We start from the raw sequence: 23,989 nt of genomic DNA on the forward strand, positions 1-23,989 counted from the left end.
CAGTTGTCTTTTTTCAACTCAGTTGGCAGATGATGCACATGACTGAGCGGCTAAGGAATCAAAGGATGGTGCAATTCCCTCAAAATGCATGCATCCCTCAGCCTCCAGTTCTGACTGCTCAATCCTTGGTCTGGTGCCCCGATGGTTGGATGGGTGTGGTGCTGGGGTGCAGCTGTTATCCATAAAATAATCCTGTTCAGAGACAATAGCTCCTCCCCCAGTACCATTATGGAGCTAGTGCCATGATGCAAGAGATCTGGCACCTCTTGCACAATGCTTTGCATGAGGCTCGCAAGTTTTGCCACTCTCTTGTGGCTGCTCCCCAGCGTGAGATATGACCGAGGTCATGACCACGACAGACTCAACCATTCAGAGTGCATGAGCTCACAATGCCTCAAGCAGCTCAGCCAGAAAGCTTCTTATATGCTGCTGCCCCATGGAGCATCCCTGCGATTAACCTCCCTCGGGGTGAAATGCACACGCACATCTCTGCCGCTGATACCTCCTCCTGCACAATTGTGCCATACTCTTCATTCGTGATATTCACTCAATCTCTGCTCTTAATCCCACCACAGTGTGTGTCTCTGGTCTGATGCCTGTTGTCTCGCAAGGTAGTGATGGTGCACCCTCACATTCATGTGGCCAGTCTTTTTGTCCCAGGTTAGACTCCACCAGGGATTGGGATTGCAGCTGAGGAACCTTTGAGAGAAATTCCAGGTAAAGTCACTATATTCCCAGATGACCATAGGCTTCTTTCCCTTTTGAAGGGGAGAGTTGACTGATGGTGCTTTAACCTTAGGATCACCACACCTCAGACGAGGGGCAAGGTTGAAAAGGCAGGGCCTTCATGAATAACCTCAGTCTCTACAAGAATTGAACCCGCGCCACTCAGCATCACAAACCAGCTGTCTAGCCAACTGAGCTAAACCGGTCCAACCTCCAGGTAGCCATGAGATGAAGTCATGCACAACACCCCATTCTCACTGACCTTCTTCCAGAGCCATGCTGAGAGTGGGTTTGCCAGCAGTTGATGCCAGTGAGGATGAATCCCTTCCATAACCTGAATTTACCCATCACCATTTGTGCCCAAGATGTCATTCCAAGGGCCACCCCATGATCCTCCCTCCATCAGCTCTCGCTGTCACCTGCGATGTTCCAACAACCCCATAGCCATGTGCAACTGGGAGGGGAACATGTGGTCATGAACACGCTCTGGTGATGGAATCCAAGCTATGGCCATTGCCCTCTCCTCCACAGTTTTTGATTAGAAGTCCTCCCCAACCCTCCCCCTCCTCCCATTACCTATGGCTTTGGCCACCTACCTGGTGTTGTGGTCCCTCTTCCCCTTATCAGGAAATGAGGAAAGGGTGGTGTGTAGGCTTATCGAGGCATGGAATTGGAGATGCCTCCAAGTTGTCTCAAATCTTTCTTCCTCAATGCCCTCCATTCGAATGTACATTATTTACTTTGCCTTGGGCCATGGATATATTCTTCTGCAGCACTGCTGAGCATCATGCAAGCTGTGGCCAACTGAGGCCAACCATGTTGCATAAAGCAAGACCAAGCTTGTGTAATAGCTCACTCAGTTTACAATAGTGCAGAAGGCCATTGAAGTGGATCCAGCTTCGCTGTTGGTGGCCGAGGCGCTGACTACTTCAGATATCTTGAGTCACACGCCCTTGGAGGTTCTGGGAGGAGCCTGGGCCCTAGGGGAAATAGGATGTCCCTGTGTGCCTCCACCTCTGTGGAAGGACCTTCAAATCATGATCACTGTTTCTTAGTGGTATATATTTTCAATTTGGTATAATGTGTGAAAAGATATGCAAACCAGGGAGGAATGGTCCAGTTGTTTTGCTTTCAAATAACGAAGACTATTTATTAACTTAAAAGAAAAAAAACATACCTGAGGACTATAATAAACTATACCAGTGCACCTAACTACACCGATGGCTATGCACACACAGTATTACATGAAACTACAGTTTTGTTCCCAATTACCTACGTTACCTGAACTATGCGACGCCTCTTGTTCCCAAACAACACCCATATTATATAGCTCTATGAGTTACATTCAGCAGATAATTACCATGCACTGGTTATTTGTTCACTTTTGGGAAAGATGTCTTCAGCTCTGGATAAATCATTCTTTCCCTTTGATGTTACCCACCCTGTGGCCCTGGTTTTTAGCAAATAATTGCCAATTCCCTTATCTCTCCACTGTGAAATTATTTTTTCTACATTCCATTATTTTCCCCAAGACACATAGGTAAACATTTGCTTTTCTCAGTGGTATGCTAATTTGGACATCAAGTCCCCTTCAAACAGTGGTTCTTATCAATTCCCTTTTTCATTTTAGTTTATCCCAATTTCATTTTCTTAATTTTTCAAGTTTTTAACCGTACCTCATTGCTTACCACCAGACCTGTGTAAAGTGTTTTCTGGTTGGCTCCAGAACATGCTGTTCTATGAAACTATCCCCAAAATATTCCATGAAATGACCTAGCCTACGTTTGCCCATCTGATTTTCCCAGTCTATATGTAGATTAAAATCCCCCATGATTATTGGCGTAACTTTCTGACAAGCTCCCATTAATCCCTGCCTTTATACTCCGTCCTAACATGTAGTTACAATTAGGAGGTCTGTACACCACTCCCACAGGGCTGCACGGTAGCACAGTGTTGCTTATGGGCAGCACGGTAGCATAATGGCTAGCACAGTGGCTTCACAGATCCAAGGTCCCAGGTTCGATTCCCGGCTTGTGTCACTGTCTGTGCGGAGTCTGCACGTTCTCCTCGTGTGTGCGTGGGTTTCCTCCAGGTGCTCCGGTTTCCTCCCACAGTCCAAAGATGTGTGGGTTAGGTGGATTGGCCATGCTAAATTGCCCTTAGTGTCCAAAAAAGGTTAAGTGGGGTTACGGGGATAGGGTGGAGATGTGGGCTTGGGTAGGGCCGGTGCAGACTCAATGGGCTGAATGGCCTCCTTCAGCACTATGAAATTCTATGATACTTGTGACACTAATAAAGAATATTATTATTATATGACAATAATGCCTCCATCTGTTATTGTTCCTCCATCTGAGCAATCCTCATCCATTTCTGTAGTTCAACTTCCCCATTTGCTTGTGGCCATTTAGGGGTCACTGAGTTGGTGAATGCCCACAAATTGCACATAATTTGCAAAGGTCTGTGAAATGATTTGTGACCCATTTTCTGAATACAGGGTGACTGACAGTGGGGGTGTTCTTTGCTGCTATAGACTCCATCATAACATACTCAGAGTTATGGCTGTAGTATTCAATCACGACGAGTATAAACTTTCTTGATGAAACTAGATCTAAGAAGTCAATTGCCACATTCTCCCATGGTCCGGCTACTGGAAGTGTGCTGTATACTGGTTCTGGTCAATTGGGTCTGTTGAAAAATTAGCATCCAAGACATATTTTGACAAACTGCTCCACATATTTCTCCATCCTTAGGGGTGGCACGGTGGCACAGTGGTTAGTACTACTGCCTCACGGTGCCGAGGACCCAGATTTGGTCCCGGCCTGGGTGTCTGTCCATGTGGAGTTTGCACATTCTCCCCTTGTCTGCTTGGGACTCACCCCTACAACCCAAAGATGTGCAGGGTAGGTAGATTGGCCTCGCTAAGTGGCACTTTAATTGGAAATTTAAGAATATATATATTTCCTCCATCTCCAGCCACCATACTTCGGTTTGTAAGTTTTGCTTCTATTCAAGTACTTTTAAGTGACTCTCATGAGCCATTGTCACCAGTCTAGGCCTAAGCTTTTGAGAACATACTTCCCAATTGTCCACTGCTCATCTCGTAACATGATGTACATATTGAATGGTCAATTCTCCCAGTTTCCAGCTTGGAATTTCTGACTAGTGTCATCCAATCCTGGATCTTCCTGCGACTTGCTTTCTAGTTGCCTTTGCTCTGGAACTAGCATGAACTGCCACAAACTGCATGAGGGAATCACTTCCTTCTCCAGTCAGGATTTATGAGTAATTGTGACACCAGGTCAGCAATGTACTGCTGAAGTCTCAAAACCCACCTTTTGACTCTGGTGCACGGTTTGGGTCTGGGTGAATAAATCATCTTTAATGGCTCGTGATTTATCATTAATTGAAAGGTAATGCCAAATGAACATGGAGGGCTGAATTCTCCGCCATTGGGATTCTCTGTTTTGCCGGCAGCCCGGGGGTTTCCTGACAGCGTGGGGCTGCCCCACAATGGGAAACTCCATTGTCCAGCTGGCGAAACGGAGAATCCCGACGGAATTTCGGGACGGTAAAACCCGCCCAACATCTTTCAGATAGCCACACCAACCCACGGACCTCGTTCTCCACCTGAGAATATCTCCTCTCCACATCTCTCAGAAATCTGCTCATTGAGGCAATGACTCTCAGGCCTCCAACATGTACTTGCACCAACACTGCTCCTAATTCTACAGGACTAGCATCTGTTATGACTTTCTTTGGTGTGCTTGGATTATAGTATCCCAGGGTTCAAACACTTGTCAGGCTGTCTTTGAACGTTTTGAAGGAATCTTTCTGATCGTCATCAAATCTATATCATTCTTTATTTCTGATCAACTTCATCATTGGATCAGCAGGGGAAGCAAAGTTTGGGGGTTTGCTTTACACAATAGTTCACAAGTCCTAGGAAGCATCTCACGTTTCTGGCATTTTCTAGTTCCCATGCCTCTGTTATTTCTTCTATCTTTTCTGTGGCTGGATTGATTCACTGCTCATGAATTTATGCTCCATGAACATTAACTCTGTCACACCCAGCAAATACTTGTCTACATTTACCAGAGGTCCTGCTGACTGCAATCTAATCAATACTAATCTCAGCGTCTTGTAATGTTCCTCTCCATTGGCTCCCTGAATAATTAGCACTTCTGAGATATTGGCTGGTCCTGGGAACTATGGATTTTGTGTTGCTAAATCTTTGATGCCATATTGCCACCAAATAACAATCTCTTGTGTCAGGGAAATCTACAATGAGTGACGAAAGTTGTCACCCTCCTTGAATCAGGTTCATCTCCAGCTGGTGGCATCCCCATTTTAAGTCTAGTTTGGAAAATACCTTGGGCTGGATTCTCCACCCTGCCGCACCACATTTCTGTTTACCCCGTTGGCGGGATGCTCCATTACGCCGGCAGGGTTCCCATTGTGGGGCAACCCCACGCTGTTGGGAAATCCCTGGGCTGCGGTCAAAATGGAACATCCCACCGGCAGAGAATCCAGCCCCTTGCTTGTTGACAATAATTCATCCACAGTGAGAATTGGGTGACATCCTCTCACAGTTTCTTCATTCACCTATCAACACAGCATCTGAAGTCACCATTTCATTTCAGGTGATCACAACAAGGGTGAGCCACAGGATTGGCCCTTCACCTGGCTTCATGATATTTTGGTTGATCTGTTTCCTGATCTTTATCTCAACTCCTCATGTAGACTGAGCTAAAGACTGCATGTTCTTTTTTGTAAAATGTTTTCAATTAAGGGTAATTAAGCGTGGCTAATCCACTTACCCTGCATACCTCTTTTCTATCCCTACAGATGCTGCAAGGTCTGCTGAGATTTTCCAGCATTTTCTCTTTGGTTTCAGATTCCAGCATCTGCAGTAATTTGCTTTTATCCTGCATATCTTTGGGTTGTGGACGCAAACATAGAACATACAGTGCAGAAGGAGGCCATTCGGCCTATCGAGTCGGCACTGACCCACTTAAGCCCTCACTTCCACCCTATCCCCGTAACCCAATAACCCCTCCTATCCTTTTTGGACACTAAGGGCAATTTAGCATGGCCAATCCACCTAACCCGCATGCATTTGGACTGTGGGAAGAAACCGGAGCACCTGGAGGAAACTCCATGCAACACGGGGAGAACGTGCAGACTCCACACAGACAGTGACCCGGGGTACGGATCAAACCTCTGTGCCACGAGGCAGCAGTGCTAACCACTGTGCCACCGTGTCACCCAAGACTTCATGTTCTTGTCAGTGGTTAATTTCACTTCTGCACCTTCTCATTTTCTTGAACCAAACTACTCTCTCAGTTTTGTATAGGATGTCACAGAATTCACTTTCAATCCGATGTGTAGTGTCCCCAAAGCTTGGACAGGTTCTCTGCACAGAAGAGGCTCACCATCCTCCTCAATCACTGAGGGCGCAATCTTCCATACCTGCCAGTAGTGGAAATCATGGCAGTTGAGGAAACAAGATTTGGCGGAGTGCAAAAATCTGTTTCTCTTGTTTGGAAACTAGTTTGCAATCTTGTTCTCCTGACTTTCATGATGGCTTAAAGGCAGGTCAAGTGTTTTGTGAAGCTATGTCGGGGACCCCAATTCCATTTCATGAATGCTCATTGAAAGGCCAACACAATGGAAGATTGTTCTCGCTCCAAATTAAGTGTCCTGGCAGTCCGAACATCGTATGTCCACTTCCACGACTGTACAGAAAAGACGTGCGTCTGCCAAGGTAGACGTCTTCCTACATTTGATAGAATTTACAGTGCAGAAGGAGGCCATTCGGCCCATCGACTCTGCACTGGCTCTTGGAAAGAGCACCCTACCCAAGCCCACAATCCCACCCTATCCCCATAACCCAGTAACCCCACCCAACACTGAGGGCAATTTTGTACACTAAGGGCAATTTAGCATGGCCAATCCACCTAACCTGCACATCTTTGAACTGTGGGAGGAAACCGGAGCACCCGGAGGAAACCCACGCAGACACAGGGAGAACGTGCAGACTCTGCACAGACAGTGATCCAAGCCGGGAATCGAACCTAGGACCCTGGAGCTGTGAAGCAATTGTGCTCACCACTATGCTACCGTGCTGCCACTTTGCGGCCAGTAAATGTTGCTTTCACCATCCTTTCACATCATCATTGAGGGATATCATCTGCCTGTAGCACAATCTGTGCCAATCTGGGCATGAGGAGGGGTGAAACCAAGGTAGGACTGTGGGATGGGACAGGTGACAAAGAGCAGGGTGGAAGATTGAATGGCTCTTTGGGTACTATTTAAATATAGTGCCCGGAAGTTGAAGTCCAGTAGGTAATGCCGAGGGGGTCTATTCCTCCCCACTCCACCCTGCCACGAGATTTGACATGCTTCTCTTTGACGTGCAGAATTACTTAACTAAACATTGTAAGATCTTGTGTGTTCAGCCAACCCACTTTCCAGCAAAAGTCATTCCGACTTCTGCTGCTGCCACCAAACCAAGTCATGGAAGATTCTGCTCTCCAAATTCTGCCTCTATATAACCATCCTCAGCTCTCACAACAGCAATGAAACATCCAATAGTTTGAAGTGAGATTTTAACACATTTTTGAGATGTGCACTTGATTCTCTTTATTTTGAGTTCCATCTGTTGATGGCATTACTGTCACTGCATGAATCCATAATAATGCTCACTTAAATACCACCAACAATCACTCCAAATTTCTCCTGGCTTCTCCCATTGACAGAAAACGTGTATCCATGATTTCTACTTGTGTTCTCACTCCCTGCATCCCCTTCACTTTGACCACAGTTGTGCTATTTTTGTCCTCCTTTCCTTTATGTGGTTTGCCCGGCTTCCCTCTTTGTTCAGCTTTGCTTCAGCACTTAGCGATGAAATGGTCTTTGCCCTCATACTTTCCGCATATCTTTCCCTTGGCCGGGCAGCAGGCATCTTTTCCATAGTGCCATAAGTTACCACATCTGAATCACACTGTTTCAGACTTTTGCCGTTTACATTGACATGTTGCTGGATTCTGTTGTGCCACGCGATTAACCTCAACTTTTGCTGTGCCATTGGCAAAGGTGGGACCCAGTTTAATGCTGTAAAATTGTCCATCCATTGCTTCCAATGCAGCTGCTATTTTCAAAGTGTCATCCAACATTAAGTCACCTTCTCTTTCCAGCAGCTTACAGCTCAATGTATCCAACTTGCAATATTGGACCAATTGATCCACTATCGAGTTATTCAGATCTGTCACATCCACCCGACGCTTGTCTCAAATGGGTCGCAAATTGGGCTACTGATTGCCCAACTTTCTTCAGCATATGATGAACATTGTGCCTTTGGAATGTGGAATTCGGAGTCACCACTTTATGGTCCTTCAAAGCTTTCACTTCACGTTCATAATCCACCTTTCTCTCATGTCACACAACATTTTGGAAGTCTCCCTCACTGAAGCACCCACATTGAACAAAAATTAAGCCTGTCGCTGTGCTTTCTGTGTAATTGTCGCCCTATTTAACAACAGGCCGTAACTCTCAGCTTGAGTTCGAATTCCTCCAGCCACAATTTCTATTTCACGCTGACAGTTCTAACATCACCCATCAAATCAAATGTTGCAATTTCCCAATTGCAGCTCCAGCAAAACCCAATCTAAATATCTCCGCACTTATCTTTGTTGCCAATGTCACATCTCAGGCTGAAAGAACAACACTCAAAGTCTGCAAGACCAACATTTAATCTATCATTCTGGCTAAGTTCCGAACATGTGTTACCTGACCTCCAACCACCATCCTCCCACTACCTCAGGTCAGGTGATCCCATATGTAGAACAGAATATACCTTACAGTATCTTACCTGAGTACCTGATAGTATCTAATACTCAAATCCACAAACAAAACCAGCTGTCATCATGGCATATAGCCCAACTAAATCATAATTGTATCCAATTCCTTGTGAGGCTGAGAATACAAGAATTCTCAAAATATGGAATCGCGGACTACAGCGCTGAGGACCCCGGTTCGAATCCTGGCCCTGGGTCACTGTCTGTGTGGAGTTTTCATATTCTCCCCTTGTCTGCGTGGGTTTCACCCCCACAACCTAAAGATGTACAGGGTAGGTGGATTGGCTATGCTAAATTGCCCCTTAATTGAAAAAAAAATAATTGGGTACTCTAAATTTAAAAAAATGGAATCTCTAATCTTGACTTCTCCCCCAGTCCGACATTATCTGAATCAGAAGGCCTTATAAAGATGATTGGAGATTGCAGGGCTTAGTATACCTTAAATAAATTGCAGAATTCAAGCCTGGATACTATATGTTGAAATCCCGGAAGCATTAGTGACTATTGCAACACATTCCTGCAGAAAATATAGTGCCAGCCCACCAGAACGACACAGTAATTGCTTTGACAAAGAGCTTTGACAAAGAGCCATCCAGGCTCGAAATGTCAGTCCCTTTTCTCTCCACAGATGCTGTCAGATGCTGAGATTGTCCAGTATTTTCTGTGTTTGTGTTGTAATTTCCGTATTGTTTAATAATGTTAGGCTGTTGAGTTCTCAAAGATGCTGTTGAATGCAAATAGTTGATTTAACATGTGATTTTTGGCACTTAAATATTGTGTTTTCCCTTTTTGATGATTTTTCTCTTTTTTAATGGGACAGTACTGTTTTACCATATCCATGTGTTTACTGGTAATAAATCCGGAGCAGAAACAAATGCTAACGTCTACATCAACATATTTGGTGAAAGAGGAGACTTAGGCAAACGGAAACTCCATAAGTCACAAAATAATCAGATAATCTTCCAAAAAGATCAGGTAACATATCAAACTAACAATATTAAATGTACAAACAAATTGTGTTCCCCTACTTCATTATTTGATGTAAACCCTGGTTCATTCTTCAGGACAATGTCCATTGCACTGTCTCTACCAATCAGATACTACTTGCAAAACAAACTGTTCTCTCTTTGCATACATCAGAAATTGTTCTTCCCATTGCATTTGGTATTCTTGAAAATTTTCCTGATGAGCGCAAAACAAAACGATTTGACAAAAGTTATTCCTTTCTCAGCAATAATCAAGTTCTGACTACCAAACGACAATGCATGTACTATCATAAAGTTTTTTTTTTTATAAATGTTTTTTTATTGAGTTTTCATATTTTATATATGACAAATTACAAGTTATTAGAGAGAGAGAAAAAAAAAGGAAAACACAAAAATTTTACATGAATATTTACAGGTAAGCATCTTCATAACAATAATTGTGGCCGCCCCCTTTAGCCAGCATACATATTTTACATTCCCCAATATGGCCGAGGCACATGTTTATAGGCATTTATTTATAGTTTGGTTTTGGGCCTTGGCTTGCCATCAAACCCCTATACCGAGCCCGTAGCCCCCCCCCCCCCCTCCCCCCGGCTACCTTCCCCCGATTCCCGCCCATTTTCCCCTGGTTCTTGGCCACCCGACTATTCTTCTTCATGTACGTTGGCCACAAACAGGTCCCGGAACAGTTGCATGAATGGCTCCCACGTTCTGTGGAAGCCGTCGTCCGACCCTCGGATGGCGAATTTGATTTTCTCCATTTGGAGAGATTCCGAGAGGTCGGACAGCCAGTCTGCAGCTCTGGGTGGTGCTGCTGACCGCCAGCCAAACAGGATTCTACGGCGGGCAATCAGGGAGGCAAAGGCAAGGGCGTCCGCCCTCCTCCCCAGGAATAGATCTGGCTGGTCTGAAACCCCGAAGACCGCCACTATCGGGCATGGCTCCACCCTCACCCCCACCACTTTGGACATAGCCTCGAAGAAGGCTGTCCAGTACTCCACAAGTCTGGGGCAAGACCAGAACATGTGGGCGTGGTTGGCCGGGCCTCTCTGGCACCGCTCACATTTGTCCTCCACCTCCGGGAAGAACCTACTCATACGGTTTCTCGTTAAGTGGGCTCTATGTACCACTTTTAGTTGCGTCAGGCTGAGCCTTGCGCACGTGGAGGTGGAGTTGACCCTATGCAGTGCTTCGCTCCAGAGTCCCCACCCTATCTCCATCCCCAGGTCGTCCTCCCATTTCCTTCTTGTTGCGTCCAGTACGGTGTCGTCCCTGTCTACCAGTCGGTCATACATGTCACTACAGTTCCCTTTCTCTAGGATACTTGCGTCCAGTAGGTCTTCCAATAGTGTCTGTCGTGGCGGTTGTGGGTACATCCTTGTCTCCTTTCGTAGGAAGCTTTTGAGCTGCAGGTACCGTAGCTCGTTCCCCCCAGCTAGCTGAAATTTCTCTGTCAGTTCGTCCAGTGTTGCGATCCTGTCGTCCGTGTATAGGTCCCTGACTGTCAGTGTCCCCCCGTCCTGCCTCCACCTTTTGAAGGTGGCGTCGGTCAGTGCTGGTGTGAACCTATGGTTGTTGCAGATGGGAGCCTTGTCCGACATTTTGTACAGGCCAAATTGCTGCCGCAGTTGGTTCCAGGATTGGAGGGTGGCTGTCACCACTGGGCTGGTGGAGTGTTTTTTGGGTGGGGATGGGAGTGCTGCCGTGGTGAGGGCCCGGAGGGAGGTTCCCATGCAGGAGGCCTCCTCCGCACGCACCCACTCGGCTTCTGGCTCCTGGATCCATCCCCTTACTCGCTCGGCTGTTGCCGCCCAGTGGTAGAATTGTAGATTCGCGAGGGCTAGCCCCCCCCTGGATTTTGTTTTTTGTATGACCTTCTTTGGGATCCTAGCATTTTTACCCCCCCATACGAACGCCATGATATGTTTGTCCAGCGCTTTGAAAAAGGCCTTGGGGATGTAGATCGGAATGGATCTAAACAGGAAAAGGAACCTGGGCAGTACGTTCATTTTGATCGTCTGGACTCTCCCCGCGAGGGAGAGCGGGAGTGTGTTCCATCTTTGCAGGTCCTTTTTAACTTCCTCCGTCAGGCTGGTGAGGTTCCATTTGTGGATCCCTTTCCAGTCATGGGCTATTTGGATCTACTATCATAAAGTTGATGCGATGTGGAAACAAACGTACAGAATAATTTTCTCAAATACTCCATTATTCACTGTTATAGAAGGATAGATGTCAAAGCAGGTAGCAAGCACGTGGAGGCTCTCCACTACAATCAAAAATAACTTTAAGTGCAATAATTGAAATATTTTGAAAAGTTGAGAACTTGGTATAAGAAGGTACTTACCAAAGTACTGGGGAAGAAAAAAAAGAAAAGGGACTATTGAGAAAGAAGTGAAGAAGAAGTGTCGGGGCAGACGCAGTGCCAGCATTGTGGGTGGCCCCCGCACTAGTGCCAGCCGTTTGGGCTGACCAAAGAAGAGTCCCGTCTTCTTGGAGAATTTTTCTTCTTTCGTTCCCCTCTTGTCTCCTCCCATGGGTCTTTATTTCTCTCTCACTCCTTGATCCCCTTTCTCTCTCTCTCTCTCTCTCTATTTTCGTTTGCCTCGTGGGTCCCTTTGTCCAATTTATTTTTAGCTCCCTCTCCCTCAGGGGCAGGAGGACTCCTGACTGCATCGTGGTGGCCTCCCACACAATTACCGGCACTTTAAACTCATCGGAGAAACAGAACTCTGGTCTGTGTTCTCCTCGCGGAGTTTAAACATTTTTTAAACACTTGGCCTGGGATTCTCCCTTCCGTGGACTAAGTACCTACGCCGGCGGGAAAATCGGCGTGAATGACTCTGGCGTTAAGGGGCCCCAAGGTGAGAAATCCAAACATGTCTCGTGGGCTCGGTTGACGCCGGTGGGGTTGGCAGTGCTCCAGGTGGCGCCGAAGGGACTGCGCGAGTTTGCTCGTGCACAGATCAGCCGTCATATTTTAGCGTATGCGCAGGGGGTTCTCTTCTTCGCGTTGGCCATGACGGAGCCCAACAGGGGCTGGCGCAGAAGGAAGAGGTGCCCCCACGGAACAGGCCCGCCTGCAGATTGGTAGGCCCCGATCGCGGGCCAGGCCACCATGCCCCCCCCCCCCCCCCCCCCCCCCGGGATCGGATCCCCCTGCTGCCCTCCCGAGGACCGCCCACGCCGACTCACCTGCCAGGCCCGCTGTGTGCGACCATGCGTAACCCACGCCAGCGGGACTGGCCAAACACAGATGGCCGCTTGGCCCATCGGGGCCCGGAGAATCGCCGCGGACGCCGCTACCAATGGCCCCCAACCAGCGTGGTGTGAGTCCAGCCCCCGCCTGAAAAACGGCGACGGAGAATACGCCAGCCGGCATCGGGGCCGCGGGGCGATTCGCGCCGCCCCATCGGGTATTCTCCGACCCGGCCGGGGGTGGGAGAATCTCGCCTCGGACTCTTTTTTTTGTGGTTTTTTTTTAGGGCGGGAGGGTTCTTTTTGTTCAGTGGGGATTTTTTTTTATTGGTTCACCTCAGTTTTTCTTTTGGGTTGTTTTCTTGTGGGGAGGACTCTTTTTTTCTCAGTGGGGACACTGTTTTCTGAGTTCACCTCTGTTTTTGGGGGTTTTTGGTTCTTGGGCGGGAGGACACTTTTTTTTCTCTCAGTGGCGATTGGTTTTCTTGGTTCACTGCTCTTTTTCGAATCCTTTTTGTTTCTCTCTAGGGTGGGAGGGCTCTTCTTTTTTTCTTTTTCTCTTTTTCTTTCTTTGTCTCTCTTTTCCAGGGGCCCACTTTTTTTTTCCTCTCACCTTTTCTTTCCGCTTTTTCTCGCGCTCCTCCCACAGATGGGTTCACCCACCCAGGGGAGAAGGAGTTCTCCTTCTTCTCCCCAGTCCACAATGTATACTCAAGGATTTACTTCTTTGTGATCAGAAAATCGGTGCTCACTGGGCTGGTCAAGGCAGAGTACTCCGCAATCATAATCTCCGACTACGCTCCATGGATGTTAGGTTGGAGCAGGCCGACAAGGCCTTCAGCGAGAGGGTATCACAGACTATAGCGGAGTACACCACAAACAACCAAAATGTGGAGGCACTAAAGGCCGTGATTATAGGGGAAATTATCGCCTTTAAAGCGCGAAGGTATAGAGAGGAGAGAGCGGCTGGGCAGCAGCTGATCTACTCCATACTAGAGGTAGGCCGTAAACACTCCGAGGCCCCGACCGTAGAGCTCTTGGCGGAGGGGAAAAAGTTACAAATGATCTTTGACCTGCTCTCTACGAGGAAAGCAGTGCACCCACTCCGCCAGGCACAGGGGACCCTCAACAAACATGGAGTCGAAGCCAGCCGCCTGTTGGCGCACCAGCTGAGAAAGCAGACAGCCACCAGAGAGATTGCGCAAATTAGGGACAACAGAGGCACGCTAGAAACAGACCAAGACAAGGTTAACAAGACCTTCGAAGACTTTTACCGGGGACTGTACACCTCAGAGCCCCCACCAGAGGACTCGGGGATGAAACAGTTCCTCAATGGACTGGACATGCCAGTCGTGGGGGACGACAGAAAACACGGCCTGGGAGCACCACTAGAACCGGGACAGATTATGGAGAGTTTAAATTCCATGCAGGCGGGGAAGGCGCCGGGACCAGATGGGTTCTCAATGGACTCCAAACAAAACATTTGCGACAGCACTGGCCCCGCACCTGTGGGAGATGTTAACAGACTCGCTGGTGATGGGCAAACTGCCACATATGCTAGCACAGGCCTCAATATCGCTGATACCTAAGAAAGGCAAAGACCCAACTGAATGTAGTTTATACAGACCCATCTCGCTACTGAACGTAGATGGAAAATTATTGGCCAAGATCCTAGCCAAAAGGCTAGAAGGCTGCGTACCAGAGGTGGTCACAGAGGATCAAACAGGCTTTGTCAAAGGTAGACAGCTAACATCGAGCATCAGGCTCGTGCTAAACGTGATCATGACCCCATCCAGGGACAGAGCACCTGAGGTGGTCGTCTCCCTGGACGCAGAAAAGGCCTTTGACAGAACGAGTGGAAGTACCTGACAGAGGTGCTGGAGCGGTTCGGACTCGGAAAAGGATTTACCTCATGAATGAAGCTCCTGTACAATGCTCCCACGGCGAGCGTACGGACAAACCAGCTCTCAGTACTTCAAGCTGCACAGGGGCACCAGGCAGGGATGCCCGCTGCCGTCGCTGCTGTTCGCCCTAGCGATCGAACCATTAGCGATCGCTTTAAGAACAGCAAAGAACTGGAGAGGGATCCAAAGAGGAGGCAGAGAGCATAGAATCTCACTCTATGTAGATGACCTGCTCCTCTATATCTTGGACCCACAAAGCAGCATGAAAGGAATCATCGCGCTCCTGAAAGAATTTGGTGCCTGCTCGGGCTACAAACTCAACATGAGTAAAAGTAAGATCTTCCCGGTGAACCCGCAAGGGGGATGGACAGCACTGGTGGGACTGCCGTTTAAATAAGCCCGACATAAATTCTGCTGCCTGGGGATCCAAATCGCTCATGACTGGACGGGGATCTACAAATGGTGGGGGGGAGGGGGGAAGAGAGAGAGAGAGAGGACGAATGCCATAATCACAAAGAAGGTCCGACAGAAAGCAAAATCCAGGGGAGGGCTAGCCCTCCCAAACCTATAATTCCACCACAGGGCATCGACAGCAGAAGGAGTGATGGGATGGCTAAAGGAGCCAGAGGCCGAGTGGGTGTGTGCGGAGGAGACCTCCTGCAAGGGGACCTCCCTCCAGGCCCTCGCCACGGTGGCACTCCCATCCCCACCCAAGAAACACTCCATCAGCCCAGTTGTGATAGCCACCCTCCAAACGTGGAACTAACAACGGCAGCAATTCAGACTGACCAAAATGTCCGACAAAGCCCCCATCTGCAATAACCACAGATTCACATCAGCACTCACCGACGCCACCTTCAAAAGGTGGAGACAGGACGGGGAGACATTGGCAGTCAGGGACCTATACACTGATGGTAGGGTCACAGCACTGGAAGAACTGCCGCAGAGATTCCAACTAGCTAAAGGCAGCGAACCCAGATCCTGCAGCTAAAAAACGTCCTACAGAAGGAGACAAGGACATACCCTGACCACCACAACAGACACTATTAGAAGAGCTACTGTACGCAGACATCCTGGGCAGAGGGATCTGTGACATGTACGAACGACTGCTAGAGAGTGCCGACACTGAACTGGACACGACAAGAAGGAAATGGGAGGAAGACTTGGGATTCGCAATAGGGTGGGGACTCTGAAGCGAAGCACTGCACAGGGTCAACTGTACCTCCACATGCGCGAGGCTCAACCTAACGTAGCTAAAAGTGATACATAGAGCAAACTTGACCAAAACCCGAATGAGCAGGTTCTTCCCGGAGGTGGAGGATAGATGCGAACCGTGCCAAGGAGGCCCGGCCAACCACGCCCACATGTTCTGGTCTTGCCCCAGAATTGCTGGGTACTGGACAGCCTTCTTCGAGGCAATGTCCAAAGTGATGTGGCTGAGGGTGGAGCCCAGCCCGAAAGTGGCGGCCTTCGGGGTGTCAGACCAGCCAGAGCTCTTCATGGGGAGGAGGACGGATGCCCTTGCCTTTGCTTCCCTGATCATCCGCCATAGAATCCTGCTTGGCTGGCGGTCAGCAGCACCACCTAAAGCTGCAGACTGGCTATCCGACCTGTCAGAATTTCTCCAAATGTGGAAAATCAAATTCACTATCTGTGGGTCGGAAGAGAGCTTCCACAAAACATGCGAGCCATTCACCGGCTGTTCCGAGACCTGTTTTGTGGTCAACACTTAAATAGATAAATAGCCAGTAGCCAGGGGAAATAGCCAGGGTAAGATAGAAAAAGGAAAGTGAGGGAGGACCGGGCAGTGTGGGGGAGCAAGGTGAGATGGCAAAACCCAGCAAGAAAAAATGGGGAACAGCAGTAAAAAAGGGGGGAAGGGAGGGAGGGGTCGTCAAGGAGAGAGGAGCTGGTGGGGGGGGGGGGGGGGGGATAGGGAGGAGTGTAGGCTGAGCCAGCCAGACAGCAACAGACTGTAAATAGAGACCTAAGAAGGAACCTTTGTGACTGTACAATAAATGAAAACAAACAGCAATGTATATAGTTTTGAAAATGCCAATAAAAAGATTTTTTTTTTAAATAGAAGGAGAGGTGCTTACAGCACAGGAGGAGGTTGTGTCACTCATTGGGTGGGATTCTACGTTTCAGAGATAAGGGGCAGGATTCTCCATCGACCTACTCCGAAACGCGATTGGGCGATGAATAGCCTCCAGTGCCAAAATCACGGTAGGCTCCGGTTTGACGCTAAATCGCGATTCTCCGGCACCCCAAAAATGGCGTGAATACGACGGGTGCCATGTGCCATTCAAATGCCATTTGCATATCATTAGCGGGCCAGACACGGTATTCTCCGGGGCCTCCTCGATTCTCCACCTCCGATGGGCCAAGTTCCTGATGGCGCAGTTCACTTGTGGTTTTAAAAATCGTGATCCTGGCGTGGTGGCTGCTGAGAGAGAGAGAGAGAGAGGAGGTAGGACACAGAGAGGAGCGACTGCGGGCTGCCGCTCCGGACACCGGCCTTGCTGGCTGGGATGGGGGGGCCCCTGCCAGGTCACTGGGAAAAGGGGAAACAGGACAAGTGGCCGGGGTTACCCCCACACGGGACTGGGGTGGTGCCCACGCACTGACCACCATTACGGCGGCCGTAATGCTGCCACCCATTGACCACTACAGCCCCTGGTTCTACACAGTGACACCGGCCGTATGGATGTGCCCACTCCTGCACCCCACCTCCCCCGCCTCAAACATCCCGCCAAACTGCCCCCTATCCAACGGCAGACCACCCAGGTCTACACCCACTGCAGCCCCCAGCGAAGGCAGTGCCAGCCAATGGTACTCCTGTCATCAGGGACGGGTGCTTGGGCCAGAGGCCCCCACGGTACGACCACTGACGGCGCAGTTAGGAAAAAAAAAATTGCTTATTGTCACGAGTAGGCTTCAATTAAGTTACTGTGAAAAGCCCCTAGTCGCCACATTCCGGCGCCTGTCCGGGGAGGCTGGTACAGGAATCGAACCGTGCTGCTGGCCTGCTTGGTCTGCTTTAAAAGCCAGTGATTTAGCCGAGTGAGCTAAACCAGCCCCTAACTAAACCAGGACGTGGGGGGCGTGGGGTAGACATGCGGGAACAGAGCCCACAGTGCCAACAGGGGTCACCGTGTAGCCCGTCAAACCTGGTTGGGCACGGGAATATGCGCAAGAAGTTTTTGCTTCCCTGTCAGAGAAGGTTTTTAAGAATTATAATGAGGTAAAAAAAGGCCATTCTGGGTGCGTATGAATTGTTCCTGACGCATATAGGCAAAGGTTTCAGAATTAAAGAAGACAGCCGGGACTGACATATGCCAAATTTGAAAGGGTTAACCAGAACAATTTTAATAAATGGGTATGGGCATTTGGAGTTTAAACTACCTAGGAGGCTTTAAGAGAGGTCATTCTCCTGGCAGAATTTAAGAATTCTCAATCTTCTATGACAAGAACCCATGTTGAAGACCAAAACGGTGACGACTGCCAAACAAGCAGCAACATGAGTGATGATTAGGAGCTGATCCATAAATTTAAAGTTTTGTATCTACACCCCCATAATTCTGAAAAGGATAAGTGTGAGAGTGAGAGGAGGCAGGGAGCCAAGATAAGTAATGAATCACAGAATTTACAGTGCAGAAGGAGACCATTCGGCCCATGCACCGGCCCTTAGAAAGAGCACCCCACCCAAACCCACACCTCCACTCTAACCCAGTAACCCCACCTACCCTTTTTGGATACTAAGGGCAATTTAGCATGGCCAGTCCACCTAAACTTCACGGGCGCGATTCTCCGCCCCCCCATGCCAGGTGGGAGAATAGCGGGAGGGCCTCCCGACATTTTTCACGCCCTCCCGCTATTCTCCACCGCCCCCCCCCCCTCCCCCACACCCGACCCACGCCACGAATTGCGATTCTCCGAGGCCGATGGGCTGAGCGGCCGGGCCTTCACGACCGTTTCAACACGGCAGCAAACACACCTGCTCACTGCCGTCATGAAACGGGCGCTAGATGCCCGTTTGGGGCATCTGGGGGCCCGATTGGCACGGCAGTACCACGGCCATGCCAAGGGGGGCATAGGCCCGCGATCGGTGCCCACTGATCGTTGGCCGTGCATCCGTAACGTACGCACTCTTTTCCCTCCGCCACCCCGCAAGATCAAGCCGCCACGTCTTGCGGGGCGGCTGAGGGAAAAGACGCCAACTGCGCATGCGCGGGTTGGCGTTGTCCAACCTGCGCATGCGCGGCTGACGTCATCTGCCGCATCAGCCGGCGTGACGATTGACGTGCGGCCTTGACGACCGTCATCAAGGCCGCGCCGCCGTGACGATTGACGTGCGGCCTTGACGACCGTCATCAAGGCCGCGCCGCCGTGACGCACAGGGCCGCGCTCCTAGCCCCGCCCGGGGGGAGAATCGGCCCCAGAAGTGGGCGTGAAGGCTGCCGTGGGTTACGGCCTGTCCCACGGCAGCCTTTACGATTCTCCGCATTTGCAGAGAATCTCGCCCCACACCTTGGACTGTGGGAGGAAACCAGAGCACCCAGCGGAAACCCACGCAGACAAGGAGAGAACATGCAAATATTGCACAGACAGTGACCCAAGTCAGCAATCGAACCTGGGACCCTGGAGCTGTGAAGCAGCCATGCTAACCACTATGCAACCGTGCTGCCCTAGATAGCTGGCAATGCTCTGAGATCTCCCCCTCAGATCAGGGTAGAAGCCACTGAGGCTGAAGGTGGGACTCGAAGGCCCAGGTGATAACATTGTAATAAAGTGGGGCATGTTCATTCAGCATGTTAGAAGTTGCGAGGAAAGTCTAAGACTGAATTCTCCGGCGCCGGGGATTTGATGGGGGCGGGAATCGCACCGCGCCGGTTGTGGCCACTGGCAGCGGCCCACCCGGCGATTCTCCGGCCCGCGATGGGCCGAGTGGCCGCCTGTTTTCAGCGGGTCCCGCCAGCGTATGTTACGACAGGTACTTACCAGCGGGACCTGGCTCCACGGGCAGCCTCCAGGGTCCTCGGGGGGGACGTGGGGCAATCTGGTCACAGGGGGTGTCCTCATGGTGGCCTGGCCCACGATCGGAGCCCACCCAGCCAGCCGCTGTAATGGTCCGCAATGGCCAACACGGAGATGAACCCCCCCCCCGCGCATGTGCTGGGATGACGCCAGCACATGCTGGCGCTCCCGCGTATGCTCCAACTTGCGTCGGCTGGCAGAGGCCCTTTGGCGGCAATTGGCGTGGCAAAAAGCCCCTTCCGCACCGGCCGGCGCGGCGCAAACCACTCCGGCGCCGGCCTAGCCCCTGAAGGTGCGGAGGATTTCTTTGGGGCGGCCCGACGCCGGAGTGGTTCACGCCACTCCTTTGCACCGGAGTTGCCCACCCCGCCGGTTTCCGAAGAATCCCGCCCTATATCTCTGTTCCATTGTATAAAGTACAATTGAAATGTGATTTATTGTCAGGTCCAGTGGTTGTCGGAGTTGCTCCGAAGCTACCAGTGGATCAATTAGATTTACTTTTGGGGAATGATTTGGCAGGTGTGAAGGTTGCAGCTTTGCCCATTATTACAGAGAGTGTGAGGGAAGTACTGCGGATAGCGCATGAGATACGATGGCAGGACATGTTTGGCATTAAATTACTCAAAGACAGAAAGGTTGAAAGACATTAATCAAACATCAAATGATAATGGTAGCGTATCTGCTTTTGCAGAAACTGATGAAATTATCTCTACGAGAATGATTCCTCTCAGAAGTTTGTGAAAGATAAAATCTAGTAGAAAACCAGATTCTGAGAACTCCAAGTCTGAAGGTGATCCTAAGAAAGAGGAGTCTGAATCTAACAGTAATAACAGTGATGAAGGTTCAGACAAGAGTTCTGAATCCAATTTCGATTCTGATTAGGAAGAAGTGATAAACTGCTGCCGAATAGACCTGTCACTAACTGAACTTGAGTAGCTAGCAAGTAATTCTTCCAAAGCTAAGGAACAAGGCAGCAAATCATAAAAAGACAGTAAATTGGACTTTCCTAAATGTAACTTGTTGCAGTCTCTTGCAGTAAACCCATTGACATCTACTTCAGTTGCAACTATTTCGCAGAGCATGCCTGTCTTGAAGGAAAATATGCATAATAGCATGGCATTAACTATTTAGGATGAGGACAACGTCGTGAAATGACACCAATCCAACAGCTGATTAACCTACCTTTTAAAGGCACTCAGTGCCTCTTCAAGGTAAATGTAATGAACTCCAATTGGCTTTATTGGTTGGCCAATTGGAGTATGAGCTCCCTCAATGATAGCTCATTGAGGGGGCCCATATAATCACCTGTGTAGGCTTTGTGAGCCAGTCTTAAGTTGACATGACTGCTAGCAGCACTGTTTGTAGCTGCTCCTGTAATATCGTTATTGTAAATAAATATTGGTGTGGTGACGGAACTCCTGCCTCCCGTGGATTACTACAGTGGCGACGAGGTAAACTAAGAATTTTGCGGAGACCAGCTGCCGCACTCGGAGGGTAAGCCTTGCTGTTTAAAAATGCCGTTTTTTGGGAGGTTAGAGGCATTCGACCCGGCTATTGAGGACTGGTCCCAGTATGTGGAGAGAATGTGTTACTTCTTCCGGGAAAATGATATACTGATGGACGAAAGGAGACGGGTTATCCTGCTGTCGGCGTGCAGACCCTCCGCTTTCACCATTATACGTAGTCTGACTTATCCCGATGCGCCGGACACGAAAACTTTCCAAGACGTAACGGAATTGGTGAAAGAGCACTATGACCCAAAACCACCCCTCATTTTGCGTAGGTACAGATTCTACACAGCGAAGCGGGAAGACAGGGAGTCAGTCACGAATTTCTTGACCCGCCTGAGAAGGCTGGCGGAAAAATGTGAGTTTGGCCCGACACTAAATGAAATGCTTCGGGACCGGTTAGTGTGTGGTATAAACGACCTCACAGTACAGAAACGCCTGTTGGCGGAAACGGAGCTAGATTTCAGGCAGGCGTTACAGCTCGCACTGTCCCTAGAAAAGGCAGCAAGTGGGGCGCAGGAACTACAGGGCACGCCAATGGAGGTAGATACTTGTGAGAGGGACTACCGAAACGGGTCCTGCTACCAGATAGCCGCTCTCAGGAAAAACCTGAGGAAAGGAGGGAAGTACCGGCTGAGGCTCCCCCAACAGAGAAGGACCGTTTCTGGCACCAGACAGAGTGGGGTAACAATGACAGAAACCCTAGAAGGAGGTGGCAAAAGAGGAATAGCAGGTGGGGACGCAGGGAAGTACACAACCTAGACGCCCCATCCTCCTCCGAAGGGGAACAATTATATAATATTACAACGAAGAAAGCAGAACCCATTAGGATTACCCCACAGGTGAACGGGCGGCCGACAATAATGGAAATAGATACGGGTGCAGCCGTATCAGTAATGGAAGTGGCAGCATTTAGCAAAATCAAAGGTGGACTCCAGCCACTAACCCTAACAAAAACATCGACGAAACTTAAATCCTACATGGGGGAACCCCTGGAAGTTCTAGGCACAACTCATGTACCTGTGGAATATGAGAAACCATTGCTCAGATTACCATTGACGATAGTAGAGGGCTCCGGACCGAGCTTAATTGGACGGAACTGGCTGAAAGACCTGAAATTAGATTGGATGAAAATTTTCCAGAGTGGAAGCGGGCAGTTGAGTGGAGTACTCCAAAAATACCCGGAGGTCTTCCAGGAAGGTTTGGGGGAAATCATAGGCGAACACCGAATCCCGAAAATAGACGACCTATATGCCAAATTGGCAGGTGGGCTTTTGTTCACGAAACTAGACATGAGCCACGCCTACCTGCAGTTAAAACTGGACAAGGGCTCCCAGAGGTTCGCTACGATCAACACCCTGAAGGGCCTTTTTCGTTATACTAGGCTACCTTTTGGTGTGTCATCAGCCTGCGCTATATTCCAGCGTACGATGGAAAATATTCTGCAAGGACTACCGCAGGTGGCGATTTATTTGGACGATGTCTTAATCACGGGTAGGACAAACAGGGAACACTTAAGGACCTGGAGGAAGTACTCAGGCGTTTCGCAAAGGCAGGCGTACGGCTAAAAAGGGAAAAATGTGTTTTTCTGGCCCCACAAGTGACGTACCTGGGATATAAAGTAGACGAGTCAGGCTTACACCCATTAGAAGACAGAGTAAGGGCAATAAAAGAAGCCCCAGCAACCACCACGGTCCAGGAGTTACGATCATTTCTAGGGTTGGTAACCTATTATGGAATATTTATTGAAAATAGGGCGTCCATCCTAGAACCCCTCCACCAGCTACTAAAAAAGGGGCAAGAATGGAAATGGTCCACCCGCCAAAACCGAGCATTTAGGGACATTAAGGAACAGCTGTCATCCGAAAATGTCCTAGAGCATTATGACCCAAGGAAGGAGTTGGTGGTCACTTGTGGTGCATCCCCCTACAGGGTAGGAGCCGTCTTAGCCCATAGAGGAAGGAATGGGGAAGAACGGCCAATAGCCTATGCTTCGAGGACCTTGGCGATGGCTGAGAGGAAGTACGCCCAAATCGAGAAGGAAGGACTGGCAGTGATATTCGCAGTAAAAAAATTTCACCAGTATCTGTACGGGCGGAAATTCACCATAGTGACGGACCATAAGCCGTTATTAGGGTTATTAAAAGAAGACAAGTCAATACCCCCGATTGCATCAGCGAGAATCCAACACTGGGCGTTTCTACTGGCGGCATATAGATACGTTCTGGAGCACAGGCCGGGAACGCGAGTAGCACATGCAGATGCTTTGAGCAGACTTCCCCTCCTGGACACTCCGCTGCAAATACCAAAAGTAGAGGAGACAGTAATGACTCTAATTTTTTTGGACACCCAACCAGTAGACGTACAACATATTCGGTTGTGGACGCAAAAAGACCCAGTTTTAGCCAAGATGAAGCATTTACTGCTAACAGGGGAACTGGAAAGACCAGTGGAGCCCCAGATGCACCCATCCTGGAGCAGAAGGGACCAAATAACCGTAGAAGACGGTATCCTATTATGGGGAGCAAATCGTCCCAGCTCAGGGCCGTCAGGCAATCTTAACTGAGTTACATCACGGACACCCAGGGGTGTCTAAAATGAAGATGCTAGCTCGAAGTTACGTTTGGTGGCCAGGTTTGGACACAGACATAGCAGCCTTGGTACGTCGGTGCCAGGAGTGCCAACAGGGGCAAAGATTGCCACCAGCGGCGCCATTGCACCCGTGGGAATGGCCAGGCGGACCGTGGACCCGCCTGCATATTGACCACGCCGACCCT

General features: G+C 49.4%; 1 protein-coding gene across 1 annotated transcript in view; it reads left to right on the forward strand.

Annotated features, from left to right (window-relative positions):
* Positions 1–23,989, forward strand: part of LOC119972132 — a 660,627-nt gene that overhangs the window by 311,377 nt on the left and 325,261 nt on the right. The window contains exon 29 of the mRNA XM_038808465.1: positions 9,403–9,557. Within this exon, the coding sequence (XP_038664393.1) occupies positions 9,403–9,557 (155 nt within the window). The remainder of the gene's footprint in view (positions 1–9,402; positions 9,558–23,989) is intronic.

This window comes from Scyliorhinus canicula, chromosome 10 (genome assembly GCF_902713615.1).
Source record: "Scyliorhinus canicula chromosome 10, sScyCan1.1, whole genome shotgun sequence".
Lineage (NCBI taxonomy): Eukaryota > Metazoa > Chordata > Chondrichthyes > Carcharhiniformes > Scyliorhinidae > Scyliorhinus > Scyliorhinus canicula.